The sequence below is a fragment of the Centruroides sculpturatus genome, unplaced genomic scaffold, assembly GCF_000671375.1.
Source record: "Centruroides sculpturatus isolate CEXI.00-Female unplaced genomic scaffold, Cexi_2.0 scaffold1062, whole genome shotgun sequence".
In the NCBI taxonomy this organism is placed as follows: Eukaryota; Metazoa; Arthropoda; class Arachnida; order Scorpiones; family Buthidae; genus Centruroides; species Centruroides sculpturatus.
In genome coordinates this window covers 290086-308474 of record NW_019385225.1, presented here as the reverse complement: position 1 = coordinate 308474, position 18389 = coordinate 290086, and the positions used below count along the sequence as shown (strand labels likewise).

Below are 18389 nucleotides of genomic sequence, written 5' to 3'. Positions count from 1 at the left end.
TAAATGGGGTCAAAATCCCAATGGTGAATGAGGCAAAATTTTTGGGTGTTTTGTTTGACCATAAACTAACGTTTTTGCCGCACTTGCGCAATTTGAAGAGTAGATGTCTAAAATCTTTGAATATTTTAAAGGTACTGTGCTGCTCATCCTGTGGAGCAGACAAATGTTCTATGCTTAGGATTTATAGGGCCTTTGTGCACTCAAAGCTGGACTACGGTTGCATTGTTTATGGGTTTGCGCAAGAATCTACTGTTCGAATGCTGGATCCAATCCACCATCAAGCACTACGTTTGTGCACTGGTGCTTTTCGAACTTTTCCTGTACAAAGTTTGTATGTGGATGCTTATGAGCCTCCACTATCTCTTAGGAGAGAACAGTTGTCTCTTTTTTATTATATAAAACAAAAATCCTTTAGTAAACCTTCAGTTGATTGTACAGTATCAGATACTCAGCTGAAAAGATTATTTGAAGCTCGCCCAAGTAGTGTCCCTACATTCGCCATAAGAATGGAGAATGTGAGCAACACGATTGACCTGGATACAGGCAACATTTCACAGCTAGAGGTCTGTAGTGTATCACTTTGGTCAACTATCTCTTAGGAGAGAACAGTTGTCTCTTTTTTATTATATAAAACAAAAATCCTTTAGTAAACCTTCAGTTGATTGTACAGTATCAGATACTCAGCTGAAAAGATTATTTGAAGCTCGCCCAAGTAGTGTCCCTACATTCGCCATAAGAATGGAGAATGTGAGCAACACGATTGACCTGGATACAGGCAACATTTCACAGCTAGAGGTCTGTAGTGTATCACTTTGGTCAACTATCTCTTAGGAGAGAACAGTTGTCTCTTTTTTATTATATAAAACAAAAATCCTTTAGTAAACCTTCAGTTGATTGTACAGTATCAGATACTCAGCTGAAAAGATTATTTGAAGCTCGCTCCTTTGATAAATGTTGACATTAGCTTAAAGCAATTTCCTAAGGAATCCACACCTGACCACGTCTATAGACAGCACTTTGCAGAAATTCAACATAGTTATAGGAATTTAATTCCTATTTATACAGATGGATCTAAATCTGATGATTACTGATGATAAAAATGATAATTCTGTGTTAAAATGAAAAGAAAACGAACGAAGCCTTCTTTTAATAAAACGAATGAAGATTCATTAAATACTAATAACAATAATAAGCAATCGTTACAAAGTAAAAAAAAAGAATGAAACAGAAAATTTTAAAAAGTCTAATATTAATGTTCAAGTTAAGCCAAGTTTTATAAAAACGTTCTTTTTATATATTTTTGATCGGAAATGTTGGTTATTAGGACTGATTATAATACCATTATTAAATCATGCTGCTTTGAAATATGAAAATAGAGAATTCAAATTATCAGGTGAATTTCTTGATTTCAACTGGCAACAGACAATGTACATTAGCTGTTTGGGAAAAGGACTTCCAACAGTTATTATGGATTCATCTACTGGTATGACATCTGATATTTGGATACCTGCACAGAAAGAATTATCAAAGCTAACACAGGTTTGCATTTATGATCGTCACGGTCTTGGATTTAGCAGACGTTTACAGAATAATGTATCAGATTCGTATGTAATAAAAAGGTTTGGTCAATTAAGTACTGTTGAACGAATGGTAGATGATTTACATCATCTTGTTACTGTAAGCAAACCTTTATCACGTCCATTTATTCTTGTTGGATCTGAATTAGGTGCATTAAATGTTAGATTTTATACTCAACTTTATGAAAGAGATGTTTCAGACATTGTTTTAGTTTATCCATTAGTAGAAAATTTATTTCATCAAGATGATGGAATATGGCATAATTATTGGTATTCAGACTTAATTTCTTCCGTATTAAAGCTTCAGTTGTCTGCTTTTGCTGGAATTTCCAGAATAGGTTTATTATTAGGATTTATGGATGTTCCTATTAAAGGAGAACATATTGTAGAAGATATTATCATCAGACAGAAACATTTCCTGTGTAATCCACATCATTTGGGAGCTGCTTTAGATGAACATTATTTCATGAATTACAGTTTTTCTCAAATGATGACAATATGGAAATTAAAGACATTTCCAGTAAATGTATCAGTGACTGTTATAAATGGAAAATTTTATGATAAAACACTGCAACCTGATTTGAATAAAGCTTGGGAAAAATCTCAGCATCATTTAATTGGAAATCTTCATAATGGATGCAATCATATTTCAATTGCTGATGCTGATCATAATATTACTTTCAAAGAACCCTGGATCATAATAGAATCTGTAAAAAAGCTGATTCTAGGTTGGAGAAGAAAATAATATATTTTGTAAATTTTTTTTAACGTTGGCTCATCTTTCATCTGCCAGGATGAAATCGTGGCAGAACAAATTGCATTGAATTTTTCTATCTTTTCTGCAGAGTTGCATGCTATTTATTTAGCCTTAAAGCATGTAAATAGGAAAGGTCATCGTTGCTGTGTGATTTACACCGACTCTGTTAGTGCACTTCAGGCTTTGATCTCATGTGAACCTAGTTACCACTCTATAGTGACTAAAATTCATAAACTGTTTTGCCAACTTCTTGCAAGGAATTTCTCTATAAAATTTTGTGGGTCCAGACCACGTTGGTATAAGAGGGAATGAAGAAGCTGATGCAGCTGCAAAGGCAGCGAATTTTTCACAACATGCAATGCCTATTGAAGGAAGTGATTTGAAGCTAGTAGTAAAAAAACGACTAGCGGAGAGATGGCAAAACGTGTGGAATGCACAAATCCACAATAAACTACATGAGATCAAACCGATTATAGAAAATTGGACACGTAATGAACCGTATGACAGGAGATCTGAAGTAATTCTTACTCGTTTGAGAATTGGGCATACTCGGTTGACTCACCAATACCTTTTGAAGGGTGAAGACCAGCCAGTATGTGAGTATTGCAACTGCATTCTAAGTGTAAAACACATGCTGTGCAATTGCTCTGCTTTCGAGACAAGGCATAGACAATATTTTGGAAATGCTTGTCTGACAGAAATTTTTGGCCAAAGGTCAAATGTCAATAATTTACTAGACTTTCNCATTTCCAGTAAATGTATCAGTGACTGTTATAAATGGAAAATTTTATGATAAAACACTGCAACCTGATTTGAATAAAGCTTGGGAAAAATCTCAGCATCATTTAATTGGAAATCTTCATAATGGATGCAATCATATTTCAATTGCTGATGCTGATCATAATATTACTTTCAAAGAACCCTGGATTATAATAGACTGTTATAAATGGAAAATTTTATGATAAAACACTGCAACCTGATTTGAATAAAGTAAGTAATATTCAATAGTGATTGTATTTTATAAATAAAATACAAAAATAATGCTTACATATAATTAATAAAAATGCTTGAAAATTTAACTTCAATTGTATAAATTTAAAATTACATGTAAATTTTAATTCTTAGAGGAAAAAGTCACTGTGTGTGTGATATTTTCTAGTTAAATGGATATATAACACAAAATTCATATAGTTGAGTTTATATAATTTTTAAATAATTCTGCATAGTTATATATGTTAGTTCTTTTCAGATCATTTTATTAAAATGAAGAATTTTTTTTCTTTCACATTGAAATGTTCATGAAATAAATTAACACTGAGAACACTGTCTTCAACATTATTCATGTTTAATGACAAAAATAAATGTTTTCGCAAGTACTTTAGACCTTTTCAAAAACATCTTCATCAGGTGAATGGCAAAAGAATATTTTTGAATCTTGTTACTAAATTTTTAACATTGGCTCATTCTAGACGGAACATGATTACAATATTTAAATTTGAATATAATGATGAATTGAATGCCTCATAGATAGCCACCTATGTAGAATCTAGATTTGCACAATTTACCATACAAAAGGGATTAAAGTAGTAGTAGTAGTGGTCTACTTTATATATTACCTTGTTAAGGATTTATACAGCATGACCCATAGCTTTAGAAGCTCCAATGTGGGTTTATTGCAGGGCCATTATTTCTCAGTGATCAAAGCCTCCAGATAAAAATGATCCTGTTGTTCACTGCTANATACTTATATATATTTTGTTTTTATTTATTGTCACTGTTGTATATGTTTGTTATTGTTATTTGTTATTAATTTTCAATATATGTATATATGACCTTTATAATTTTACCATTTGGCATGGTGCAGCATAGCCTATATGGCTTTTGTGCCAAAAAACCTTAACAAACCAACCAACCAACTTGTATACATTTTTGCTTTAGCAAATTATCACATTGGATTTTCAATTAATTCGATTTGTAAGTTTTCATCAACAATTTCAATATTGATAGATAGAGGTGAAGTAAAAAGATGAAATTGTAATTCACAGCTTTTAAAATCAGAAGATCTTCGATCGAATTCAGTTTTTAACAATTTAATTTGATGAGCATATTCTGTAAATTTTAATTTAGGTGATTAAGCAATAGATATTGACAGCTTTCAAAGTGTGAGAAGTTTTTTTTTTCTATTTGTTTTCACTAAAATAATTTCTGTTTTAAAGCGCTATTATTATCAAATAGTGTTGTAACCACATGATTTTTGCCTTGAGCTTAAGATTTAAGTTGATTAAGATGACTTGTAATATTGACTGAAAAAGGCTGGTCCTTTATCCTTGTCTATTTTTTAATTCAGCACATTCATAATTTTTTATTTCCAAGAAAAGTATGATTTTGTCCAGCAATTTGAAGAATCATTTTAACGCTTTATGACTTAAAAACCACCGAACTTCTGTATAATATGGTAGATTGGTATATTCACATTCTATATCTTCCAGAAATGAAGCAAATTGACGATGATTAAGTCCACGCACTCGAATGTAATTTAAAATTTTGATGACAATTTTTGAAACATGTTCGATATTTAAAACTTTGGAGCACAGTACTTGTTGGTGAATAATACAATGAAAATGTTCAAAATTATTATTACCATGCTGTTCACATGTTTGTTTTAATCTTGCAACAACTGATTTAGTGGAATTGGAATGTATGTCTCTTTAATCCGAATAAATGCGACATGGTAGACTTCCTCTCAGCTATAAGGTTAAGTATTCCTTTATTGCAATTCACAAATGCATTTTGGGCATGCGATTCCATTGATAATGACCATCAGGTGTGGAGAAGGCTGTCTTCTCCTTATCACCCACACCAAGTTGCCAAAATTCCGAGATAGTATCCATAGTGGAAAAGTATTTAGTTTTTCCTATTAAACTTAACGATTCCTGTACTAACGGAAGTGGATAAGGATCTACCTTTGTCATCTTATTTAACTTCCTGTAGTTAATCACGAGTCTAAGACTACCGTCACGTTTCTTTACCAATAAAGCCGGGGAACTCCACGGAGACATGGAATGCTCAATTATTATTTTCTAATAATGCCTCTACTATTTCATTTAATTGTTGCCTCTGAGCATAAGGGATTCTATACAGAGGAGAATAGATGGGTGTGGCATCACCGGTATTTATCTCATGCTTAACTATATCACAATAACCTAAGTCATAGTCATCAAGGGCAAAAATATGCCTATATTTATATAATAATGCCAATAATGCTTGTTTTTCCTCTTCGTCTATATTTTCCCAATTAAATAACTGACTAAACTCCTTTTGAGATAAAGTTGCAGTAGCTCCCTCCTTTAGGGTTTCTACGGGCCTAGTTTCCTCTAATGCCTTCCAGAAAGTACCCACAGGTACCTCTTTCTAACCTAATTATATTGGGTAGTATTCTGAAGTCTAATGGGAACTTGTCCCTTTTTATTTGGGGTAACTAGTAAATGTGCTTCAGAAACACCTTCTATCTGTAGAGGATGTGATTCAATAACTCCTATTTCTTTACGGCTTTTCATTCCCTTTATTGTCGTGGTAACTATGTTATCTGACCGAGGAGGAAGTTTACAAGTCTCTATTAGAATTACTTCATTTCGTTCTTCTTCATTTTCTACTGTGGGTTTTTGTTTTTAAAAGGGTTCTGCTGACTGCTTAATTTTAGACTTTCATCTTTTTCTGGGGTTGTAAGTTGCGGTCGACCTGTCTTCTTCTTCGGCGACAAAGAACCCGTATCGTTATATTGTCGCACGATCTTCGAAATAACTCGAGTAGATATTTTTAAAAATTGGGATATTTCTTCTAATTTTTTCCCTTCATTTCTATGTTTAATGATAAGCTCTCTTATGTCTTTTGATAATGGTTTAGCCATTTTGTTTCAGCAGAGATTCCAGTATTGCTGCAGTATTTATATCATTTCAGTCCCTAAGTTCATGCCCATTTTTATGATGTTGCGACCGTTAGACTGATGACGTAGACTGTCGGCTTTTCCGGGTTGGTCGGAGCTCTCGCGTGATTTACAGAAGTCACACCTACTTTTTCTGATGCTAGCCAATTAGGAATATTAATTTTTCTAACCAATCAGATGATAGTGGGAGGTTTAAATTAGATTTGTCGATACATGGTTCTCTAAAATTTCATATTTAGTTTAATTTTCTCTCTTTTATTGTAATTTCTCGAGAAATAAAGGATATATAAAGTAATTTGTTATAAGATGTTAGCCACACTGTGTTCTACTTGATTGGACTTTCTTGTTGGCCACACCCTGCATTAAGCTTATTTTCCGTGAATCGTTACCGAACTATATCAGAATAGCAAATCAGAAAAAAACAAATATATCTAAGCGATCAATCTGCCAACAATGCAGTTAAATCTAAAATAAAATTTATAATAACTTCTATAACGTTTAATTATTTTATGACTCTATTAACAAATAGTTAGGAAAGGGAAAATAGTAAAACACTAAGCAGTTGTTGTCTTTAACGGTGGGGTGTCGGTGACAGCTTACTTGAAACTTTGTTTTGCAAAAGTAATACATTTTCACTGACATTCTGACACCCCTCTGGTAAAAATAACAAGTGGGAAGCAGTTGTTTAAATAGTAATAAAACACTTTATTATAGAAATGAATTGACTTCTGCTCTACTCACATTACTGCAAAAGCAATAAACATTTAACACTGGAATTTGAAACACATACTATTCTTCTCAGATTACAATGAAACCGAGGACAATCTGATGGCAAGTGAAACCTGATATGTTTATTTTTTGCATTTTTCGTATAAAATTATGTAAAAATAAATACTAAAAAATCAATTTTGTCAATATACAAGTAATTTATATCACTATATAGAGAATAAAGTGCAGAATTAAACAAAAAACGGTAGTTTCTTTATGCGATAGATAAAATTGAATTATTTCATATTAAAAACACTGGGTTTGAAAAAACCATGCGACTCAAGTAAGGGAACCATTCCTAGCGACTCACGCACGGTTAAAGCTGTAGTTTATCGTATTTAATTACAGGAAAATAAACGTAAATATAACGTTATAAATAAAGGAAAGTATGAAAATTAAAGAAATAATTAGAATTTATGATAATCAGTGGCCACAATTTTAAAATAAAAATGGCTGACGCTACACAGGCAACAGAAGCGATCATCGATTAGTATTGTTGACCTACAGCAGACATTTAAGGCGGAAATAAGCCCCTCTGAATCATTTTCCTAATCGTTATTATGGCCCAAACCAGACAGGTCCATCTCAAAACGCTTTGTTAACGAATAAAAGGATCTGACACTGTAAGTGATAAGCTGACTGCACACCTGAGTAAGCTTAAGACCAAGAATGAACTTTTTCTTTTAGCTGTACATCCATTATGTCATTGTAGCCACCTTACTGGCGTACATGGCTGAATAGTGCCTCTACGTCATCACTTGAAAAGTTTCTGGAAAGAACATAATGGAAACCTTCCTGGGAAACCTTCCTGAAGAAGGTGGCGCACACAGAGGACAGTGGACATCGTTGGAGTCTTTCTCCAAGTGAGGATTGAATTTGTTCAATGTAGTGAAGAAAATCGTTTTGGAGCCACTGCAGTCTTTCATCACCTAAGGACTAAAAAGGACACTTGTTTTGATTTCTAGAATAAATGTAGTGAGTTTGATTACAACTATCATGAAGTTCAAACCACTTCCTCATTATCTTTATGAAGTTAGTCGTATCATGTAATCCTGCTTTATGATTCACTTTCTCAGGAGAAATATCAACCCTTGTTTCCAGGGCGGCAACCAATTCAATTGAAAAAATTTGAACTGCTCGTAAAACATTTATTTTTTCAAAGTTAGTTGGAAATAAATGTTTCCTGGTTAAGAATCGAACAGGTTTAATTAGTCCTGGTAATGTGTTTTGGTAGTCATACAAACGTTTCAGATGGTTTGCTGATTTTTCATTGTCATTGTCATTTACACTGAAGGTCTTGATCAGAAATTGTGACCTCACATTCTTTATTACATGACACTGATCAAATGCCAGGAAGACTTTACGGGTTTTGTCAATCAGATGGCTGATACATGGCCTGCATTCATCACCACTCAAAAGTTGGAACATCAAAGTGTTAACTGAATAGTTGTCAATGACCACGCGCTGGACTATAAATCCTTCCTCTTCTACTGTTGTGATAACTTTAACAGTTAAATTTTTAAGGTCAAATGCAGTTATGTTTGAAGTAAAGTAAAAGGCTACAGGTATCCGATAAGGTGTTAGGCCACAGAAAAGGAAGCACAGCAATTTATTTGCTAATTTGTCTTCAAGTCCTATCAGATTCATGTCCATATTTGGTTGGCCTAAAAATATCTCCAATTTTCTATCATAAATTAATTTAGGTCTTATAGCCATCTTGTCAATGATAAGGGATCCCAACTTTTCAGAATCAGTCTTTAATCTTTTGAATTCTGCTGCAAGTCGACATTTAATCAGTGAAGTAACACCAATTTCTCCACTGGTATAACCAATGTATCTTTTTAAGGTTGCTGAATGAGGGATATGCAAAATACCAATTTGTCTCAAATACTTGTAGACCTTGGAGGGTTTCCTTTGCAGTAACGCACAAATCTTTACAGTGGTCTTTTCATAATGTCCCTTTTTTTTACCATAACTGTTAACTTTTTTAATTAAAAATTTAGCTTTTAATGAATGCTTGAATGTAGCTTCAGATACAATTTCCTGAAATTTCTTTTCCGGAGGAGTTTTCCTTAATCTTTCTTTTTCTTTTAATAAACGTTTTTGTGCTTCTACAGTTGATTTGAGCTTTGGAATTTGTTTTGTAAGCCTTGAACATTTCCTTTTTAAATTTCTCAGTGTATATTGTAAAGTCTTTGTAAATCCGCACTTAAAATGTAAATTTTAATATTGGCGGTAGACTATCACACAGCTTTACATAACACAGCAGTCATAAGAAATTTAATTAAAATTTCTCAGTGTAGTACTTGTTCTTTTACTTAGGAATGAGCAAACAGGAATGTGAACTTGAACACCAATGCTGTCTGTTTTGTTTTCATTTGCATCCTCATACTTTTCATCACCATCCTCTTTCTGATCAATATTATTTTCCACACTAGTTATGTACACAGTCTATAGATGCTAAAAATTGAAAGAGAGGGGGCCTTCTGGTATCACTCGTAGGTATAACCAAGAAGGTAGGAAAGAACAGAAGGTAGGAGAAGAGTTGCAAAGAGTAGGGGATGAAATTGGGGCAGGAAAAGGTGGGAGCTCATGGCGCCTGCAATGCATTTATTTAGAAATAAACAAAATACAAAATAGATACATTAAACAGTGTAACGGTAAAAGAACACAATGTAGAAATTTACAAAATTGTTGGCGCGACAATGTTAACCTTATGTAGCAAGGTATGTACAAAATATATATATAAACTGACATTAAGAGTTGTACAGAAAAGGGTTGAGGAGACGAAGAGAGCAAAGACCTCAACAAGAGCGCGCGGTGACAATAATACAAATGATGCCGTATACAGAAAGGAAAATTCCACAGACAATAGGGTGAGGAGTTGGTTGGGTTAAGTCCACTCAAACAGAGCAAAGAGTCCTGTATTGCTGGTGCACACCTTTGAAGACGAGAGGAAACCTGTTGTGGCATAGTTCATTGCGATGTAGATGGTTTGTCGTTGTCGGTTGTGTGAGAGTTGCGCTGAGGGCAGAGCGCTGCCGTTGATGTGAGAAACTTTTTGAGACTATTGTAGATATCCTTGTTTTCAAGCAGAGTTTCAGGAGAACAAGGCCAGTTGAAGCCTGCTACAGAACACATCCGATGAGATTGTCTCTTTGGTGATCGAAGAGGCTGCAGTCCAAGAGATAATGATTACTATCTTGTATTGTAGTATCGTCGCAGTGACAGACACCAGATTTTCTTAGGCGGAAACGATTGAGGTATGCATTGAAGTTGCCATGACCCGTAAGTAACTGGGTCATGTCAAAGGAAGGCGTGAAGTGCTTCCACTCTAGACGACGTGAGATATTAAGGATGTAGTTGTGGGTCACCCGTCCAGTGTCCCCACATTCCCATTCACTTTGCCATTCTTGAAGGGCAAGATGACGGTTCCATTGTTTGATTTTTGAGAGAGGGATTCTGTTGTAGGTGGAAGGGAGCGAAGAGGTAGCAGCAGTCTTTGCCAGATGGTCGGCAGCCTCGTTCCCAGCGACCCCAGAGTGCCCACGCACCCAATTGAAGGAAACGTTTTGCTTGTGCTTATTGATGGAGAGCAAATGATGGATATGCAGGACATTGGCAGCTCTTTGTTTAAGGTTCATGATAGAATAGATTGCTGTGATGATGTCAGAGTAGATGGTGATTGTTTTATTTGGAGGGAACCAGTCTGCGTAAACATGATCAAGGGCTTTGACAATGGCAAGAATCTTGGCTTGTGGAACCGAGCAATGGGGCTCTAGTTTGTAGGCTGACCGATGAATGTTACCATTATGGTGGTCATATAGAACAAAAGCCGCCCCCACGTTGATGTCGTCCTTGCTTCCGTCCGTGTAGATGGAGAAGTCAGATTCATTGGATGTCTGGGAATCACTGTTTATGATCGGGTAGTCTTGGAGAATATTAAGTTGAATGTCTTTCATTTCAATTCCAAAAGAAAGAATGTCTTCTTTTAGGTGGGTAGGAAGGTCAGAAAGAATACTTTTATTTTTATCATTGTTGAGAGGGTGGCAGTTACTGAAGAGGTTGTTGGCATTCCAGTTTCTGAGAATCATTCTGGCCTTAATGTGAACTGGGGTGATTCCAGCAATCACCAGCAGGGCAGCAGTGGGAGCAGTCCGGTAGGCTCTACAAATACGGAGAGCAGCCACTCTTTGGGCTTTAAGGAGTTTGCGTTGTATGTGAACTTTGGTGGTGGCATCGGCCCACATGGGGGATGCATAAAGAAGGATAGGTTCTATAGCCCCTAGGTAGATATTCTTGGCTGCATTATAGCTTATGCCCCAGGTATTACGAGCAATGCTGATGAGTGCGTTTGATGCCTTAGTTGCTTTGGCAACCACCATATCCACGTGGCTGGTCCACTGTAGCTGTTGATCAAGTTTCACGCCAAGGTAAGTTAGTTCTTTTACCCGGGAGATGCGGACACTGTCAATTTCAATGCGAGGGGTCCTCTGAAGTGGGGTATTCTTTGAAAAGATGATGAATGAGCACTTCGAGTAGTTAATAGGAAGCTAACTGCTTGAACTTCAGTTCGAGATCTTGGCTAGTAGGTCATTGATCAGGATTGGGAGTCTATTGCTGTTTTTATCTGAGACCACAGCCACGGTGTCATCAGCATAGCCTTGTAAGAAGTAGTTATTAATCGTGTTGTTTTTTATGCTTGCGAGGAGATCACTGTGGACAATTGTCCAAAGGCCGGGCCCGGCGATATAACCCTGTGGGCAACCCTTTGTAACCTCACGGATGTAGCTGATGTTATTGTGAAAGAACCCTGCTTTCCTTTCACTGATGAAACTCCTTATGAGGCAGAAAAGGTTCCTTGGGCAGGGATGAATTCGGAGTTGCCGAAGAATAGCCGGCCATCAGAGGTTATCGAACGCCCCACGGAAGTCGATGGAAACAAGTAGCGTATGCCTGCTGTCCTTTTTGGCATGTTTGATGTGATCAGTAATTGTAGATAAGGCTGTAATCATTGGTTTCCATGGTGTGAAGCCGTGTTGGTGGGGACTGAGGGCATTTTTCCTTCTCAGGAAGTTGAGAATCCTGGTAATGAGAAGCCTATCCAGTACCTTACCCATGATTGGCAACAGGCTTATTGGCCTGTAGTCTTTGGCATAGTGCGGAGCGTCATTAGGCCGCTTGTTAATAAATTTTATGGAAGCTATTTTCCAGTCTCTGGGGAAGTATCCCAAGGCCAGGCAATGATTGTAAAGAGTGGTGAAGGTAGTAGGAATGGCAGAGAAGGCTTCTTTGACCATCCTGCCGGTGACAAGGTCTATCTCAGGCGCCTTTTTGATATTTATGAGGCTGATGGTGTGGTTGATGTCCCTGTAAGTGAAGAGGGAGTCGCCTGTCTGATTGGACGGCTAGGATGAGTTATTACGAGTCTCCCGATGAGTATCCGAGTCTTCTGCAGGGTTGTCCAGTGGGAAATGGTATTCAAATAGCTGTTTGAGAGTATTATCCAGAGAGCTAGTGTATTCATCCTCTGATATTTTGACAGGCGAAGGAATGTCTACCTTCTGCCTCTTTTTTAAGGCGATGTAATACGGTTCACACCAGGGGTCGTTGAATCGGTTACAGAATTTCCTCCAGGCATAGTGACGCTTTTTATTAATTAAGGATTTATATTCATTGAATTTTGATATATAATTGGCTCTTTGCATGGCCCTGGTCTGGGTATTATTCTGATGCTGATAGAGTCTACGTAAACTACGGACTACTTTGCGGAGATTGACCAGTTCTCTGTCCCACCAAGGAGCGTTCGTCCTCAAGTTAGTTTTCTTTTTGCTGGTGAAATGATAGCTTTTTATGAATAGATTTGCGAGATTCTCAATGCAGTTGTCTATGTCGTTCTTTTCCATGCTGGTAATTGGTAGAATAAGGTTCCAGTTGTTTTGGATCAGCTGCCAGTAAGCAGGCCAGTTGGTATGATGGTAGAAGGCAGTAGAGTGGATGGAATTTATATTTGCTTGGATCACAATCTTGATATACCGGTGATCACTTGCACTTGGCTCTATCATAGTGGAGCAATAAGAGACCCTATGAGCCATATGGATGTTAGCTAGGGTAACATCTACCCAGCTGTCACCCCTCGAAGAGTGGTAAGTTGAAAGGGGGCTGGAGTTGCAAGAAGTGAGATAGAGAGCAGCTACAAACTCCTGCATGCGAAAGTCCCTACAATCCTCAATAGGGCTGTGCCAGAGGTAGGACTTTGCGTTAGTATCGCCACAAATCAGCCAGGGCTTGTCGGCGACTGTCCTACTGATCGTGTCAAGATCTTCGAGCATAGGGTTGATGTCCTCAAATGGCGAGCAGTAGATTCAGGAAACAATGAAGTTGTCATTAGAGGAATTGACCGTGCAAGTGGTGACATATTTTGTTGAAAGGTAAGGCATGTACTGGACCATCAAATGCGGGTTTCTCACTAAGATGGCAGTTTTGCTGTTTTGCATCATGCCCTTGGGAGGAAAAGTCCTCCAGCTGCCAAAACTTGTAAGCTCCCCTTTGAATAGGTACGGTTTTTGGATCAGAATCAGGTCAGAGCTCCAGTCCTCAGCAGTTTTGATTAATAAAGAAGAAGGGGCCTTTCCTCTTTGCAGGTTGATCTGCAATAAATTAAGCGACCCCCTATACTGATTGATGATGATATTTGAAGTTAGATTGGAGTCTTGAGTGGTGCTGGTTGAATCCTGGGTAAGTGAATTCCTTGTGGTATTCGTAAGGTGTTTATAATCCATAATTGGTCTGCCTGATTGTCTGAGCTTTTATTTTTAATGTTATGGGGCATTGAGGATTAAAAGCATTGTGGTCCGTAGCGTATCTGTTGTTCGTTGGAATGTCTTTATTTGCTGTTCTGCAGTTAATACAGGAGGGCGTTTGGTCGAGTTTCTGACAGCTTCCGTAACTATGTCCCTTTGAACAGTGGCTACATCTTTGCCTGTTCGGGCAGATGGTAGAGATGTGGTTATACCCACAACACTGGTAGCACCGTACCAGTGGGATGTAGTCGTTGACAAGGATGTTCGCCCATTGGATGGCCACATACTTCGTTCTTACTAATACATCTCTTATTTTGGATGATGTGGACAAAACGATATGTCTACAATTTTCCCTGGCATTGTTACGGTACAAAATAGTGCTTATACGTATAGAATCCATAAATTCGTCTTTAGAGATTGTATGAAGAGCCTCATTTTGGTCATAAGTTATTGCGGTGATTTCTGACTCGTCAACTGAGATGGGGACATTGTTTAGGATAACCCTTGGGCGTCTTCCTTCCGAGATCTTGCTCTTTATTTTATCCGAAATCTCTGGAAGATTCTGAATTGATTCCTCCAGAATTTGCGCCTCCTTATGGGTGTCGGTTCTTATACAGATGCCGTCACCTCTTACTTTTCTAACTGCTTTGACCTTAACCTTTAGGTTTTGTGGCTTTATTTTTCTTTTAATTTCAGTTTCTATCTGTTGCATGTCAGTGGTGCTATCGCCTTCATCCGTCTTAGGATAGATTAGAATGGCAAAGCTTCCATCTGCACCTTCATTGTTAATTTTGTTCCTCAAGGAGTTGTTTATTGTACGAGTAGTAGAGCTAGGCTTATTATTAATTTTAGTAATGTCTGCATATGAAGTGCTAGAGACTTGCGGTGCTACAGAAGGGGGGGATGGGTGCCGAGAGGCTGATGACCTGATCTCCTTCAGAATGCCATGGAATTGACCAAGGCAGGAGAATAAACGAGTGACTCTGTTTCTTACCTCTTTGTGATCTTCAGTTCTTAGGTACGTGCTATGTTTTTCTGGGAGAAGATCTATTATTCTTGTAAAATGTTGATTGGCTTCCTCCAAGATGCAGTCTTCAAGAGGATCCACAGACAAGCACAGTTGTGAAGCCCCATCACTGGAAGGGGAAACTGTTTGGCACGGAGTTAACATGATTGGTATGAGCGAAGAATAGACCAACCAGATGAGTGTGAAGCGAATCCAGCCAAAAGGGAACTGATAGAATGCACTGTAAAAGGTTTTTGACCGACACACTAGATGTGACCCGTAATGATGCACAAGTGTTGACCACAACGATGACACACTAGAGTTGACCACGGTCATGACGCACTAGATGAGAACTGCGCGAACAGTCTGGAGTCCCAACTTGGTCTATCTTAAAGCTAAATAGCAATATCACTTTGCCAATAAGCGAGAAAAGCCGTCGGCTCACTATACGACCTGAAAAATGATGGCTCCTATAACAACCAATGAGGGGGGCAAGGTGCAATAAGTAATAACAATTCCCATACTAAAACCCCAGAAGAGAATGTTAATAACGTTTCCGAATCGGAAATAGGGTCGGCTACGCCAAAACCAATTTCAGGTTAGGGTTGAATATAGTGCTATCACGTGGTTCTTTGTTCCACACACAATTTACAGGCCTAATAACTCCCAGCGGAATGTCGTATAATTACGAAAGGCCTAAAAGTAGCCCGGAAATGGTACCGTGGCACTTGAAATAATTAACAGAGGATGGCTATTAAGACAAGTTAAAGACCTAAAAGTATCTAAATTTAACCTTACAACCTGTAGATCGAAAGAAAGTGCTATGAAATGGCCGACCGGGGACACCACATGGCCTCGGCACAAAGGTGGCCGTAACTATCGAAGAACTGAACCAATTCAAATAGAATAAACGGCATACGATAGTTTATACCTTCCCGAACAAAATTACACTAAAACTACTCACGAATTCCTACTATAACTGGAGAAATCGCAATCCAAAGACAGAGCCCACACACTGCACGTATCTACCCGTACGGCCGCCCTGTCGTACACAGTCTACAACTGAGTACTTCTCTTTTTGGGCAATTTTCTGGGTTCAGGCTTCTTTCTTTTTAATCTTTCTGGATACTTCTCAAAAACTGATGGCACAGAGCCAGGTAGAAGCCTTTTTCGTGTTGTGCTAATGCTATAATTTGTGGGGAGAAAATGTCGACTACAAACTCTAGATCTTTCGGAAGGAATCCAATAACTGCCTTTTTTCTCACCTTCCTTTTTTATACTTAAGAACCATTGTGTTTTCAACTGTGCTTCAGAGGGGAACTCATGCAAAGTAATACCTTTCATACGTCCAATGCTTTTACACAATGGCACGCAGCAATAAACCATGTTGTAAAAAGGATCGAAGGATCCTTTTACAATAAAAGAAATAATGCAGTATAGAAAATAACTATGTATGCTATGTTATTTTAAATTTCAATAGATGTGACAACACTTTAGCCAGAGAATACTGTCTTGGCTAGTATATGTCTATCTCTGAATAGGGGTGTTAAGACACCATATAGCGACAAAATTTAGCAACACTAAACGACCCTCTTTTCGAAGCGAAAAGTTGAGAATGCGATAGCCTTTCTTATCTCATAAGCTATGGTAGGAGACAAAGTACTACTAAAAGAAGTAGTTGTGCCAAGAGGTATAAAGCGATGGTCGGGTCCTTATCGAATAATCGACGTTCTTAGCCCTGTTAATTATCAAATAGAAAATATCCAGACCAAGGATAAGTTACGCGTTCACGTTGACTGAATTAAACCCGCTATCGCTAGAGAAGAATTTGAGGTGAATGAGGAAACAAAATGAATTGCCAAAAATAACGGATAACGGGGATGAAGACGAAACTTAGTCCATGGAACAGGAAATGAGCTATATTGACCCGTGGGATGAATTTATTTTAAACTCCATTCCCGACCAATTACCCGAAGAGCAACCAGAACCGGAAAATGAAAGCAAATGTGAGGAACTACAGAGTGACGGTGAAAGCTTCAAAGAGGGCGATGGACCGGAAGTCACACCTCCCTATGCACTTTGAAGTTGAGGTCCCGTTACCGAACAACCTTGGTGATGCCTCAACCTAGTCGAAGTCGAATACTGCGATTAATTTCCCCCACTACCAGCCGATCCTCTTTCCCTTAAGATAGGCTCAAGAGAGGAAGTGGAAACGATGTGTGTACTCTCTCTCTCTGACCTTGTCCTATTTTTCCTCCGCTTCCTCCCCTCTCTTCTCTAGACAAACTTAACGAATAAGGGATTTAACAAAGAAGTAATCCTATCCTCTCCTTTTTCTCTGTAAGGACAAAGAAGGATAGAAAATATTCAAAAGGAAAGAAGAACTCTGTTTTAAGATGATCTTGAAAATCAGCTGTATTTTTAGTATAGTCTGCCTTAGTTGCATGAGCGCTTCCGAACAGACAGATGATTTCCGAAAACGAACTATTTTTATTAGTGTTGTAACGAATAGTATATTCGGCCAAACTATTCGGCTTGATTAACACGCGTACAAAAATTGGCGCGCAAACCGAATTATGGCAGGGATCATGCTCTTTATTGGCCCATTGTCACTACGCTTCGCCAGTCGCGTTAATTCTTGATAGTTCAGACAAGAGCATCATGGCACTATGCAATAAGTGGTGATATCAAATGTGGATAACAATGAAATGACCTACACGTGTAAGTAACGGAAGAAGAACAGAGAAGAACTGCAAAGTGAAAATGTGAAAATAAATATGAAATTGAGTTGATAACATAATCGAACAAGTCGAAGCAGCTTATTGGCCCAAAATTTGCGGCCATAAATGCCAAACAATTGTTGTCATAAACTTCGGAAAGCTAAATGCTTGTAATGAAAGTCACTTAGCGTGCACGGGCGAAAGCCTGGAGTCGTTTGGGCTACCAAGCTGTTTCGAATCTGTGAAATCATAACTGTGACTTATACCGACGTCCTATCTGTCTCTCTTCTCCGTTATCACCAGGCTATAAGTCACGTAATTGTAAAATGGGGAATCTACGACGGAAAAGTGACGAATCGAAAGTATCGTGAGGGCGTATTATGATGTATGCATAGTCATACGTTGACTAGAGCGATAGAGGAAAAAGAAAGGGAAGAGCAAAGATGAGCGCTTAAAAAGAAGGATAGGCAGGGTCAGACCCTCAAATGTGCGACGATTCTCGAATGAATAGGTGTGTACGTGTGCTGATCTTTGTAATTATAAATTGTGAATACGTGTGACTAATATTATCTTCTTTTTTATTTTGTTCATGTTATAAGTTATAAATAAATATAAGCAAACAATACTAACCCGATAACATTAAATCTAAATACCAAAATGATTAATTTACTGTTTTTTTGTTATTTCTTACTCCTGTTTTTAGGTATTCATTCGGCCGAATAGTGATTAAATATTCGGTATTCGGCTGAATAGCGAAAAATAGGCTGAATACCAAATAGTAACCGAATATTCGTTACATCACTAATTTTTATCCA

The 18389-nt window shown here is 37.6% G+C and overlaps 2 protein-coding genes and 1 pseudogene across 2 annotated transcripts; 1 reads left to right on the top strand and 2 right to left on the bottom strand.

The window, feature by feature from the left end:
- Positions 1–10: 10 nt before the first annotated feature.
- Positions 11–3296, top strand: LOC111636407. The gene is made up of 2 exons (XM_023381652.1): positions 11–2101; positions 3091–3296. The coding sequence occupies exons 1-2, from the start codon at positions 1426–1428 to the stop codon at positions 3294–3296; spliced, it is 882 nt and encodes a 293-aa protein (XP_023237420.1). The 5' UTR covers positions 11–1425.
- Positions 3297–7762: 4466 nt separating this feature from the next.
- Positions 7763–8795, bottom strand: LOC111636400 (annotated as a pseudogene).
- A 1378-nt stretch (positions 8796–10173) lies between these two features.
- On the bottom strand, positions 10174–11430 carry LOC111636405. Its single transcript, XM_023381651.1, has one exon. The coding sequence runs from the start codon at positions 11428–11430 to the stop codon at positions 10174–10176; it is 1257 nt and encodes a 418-aa protein (XP_023237419.1).
- Positions 11431–18389: the final 6959 nt, after the last annotated feature.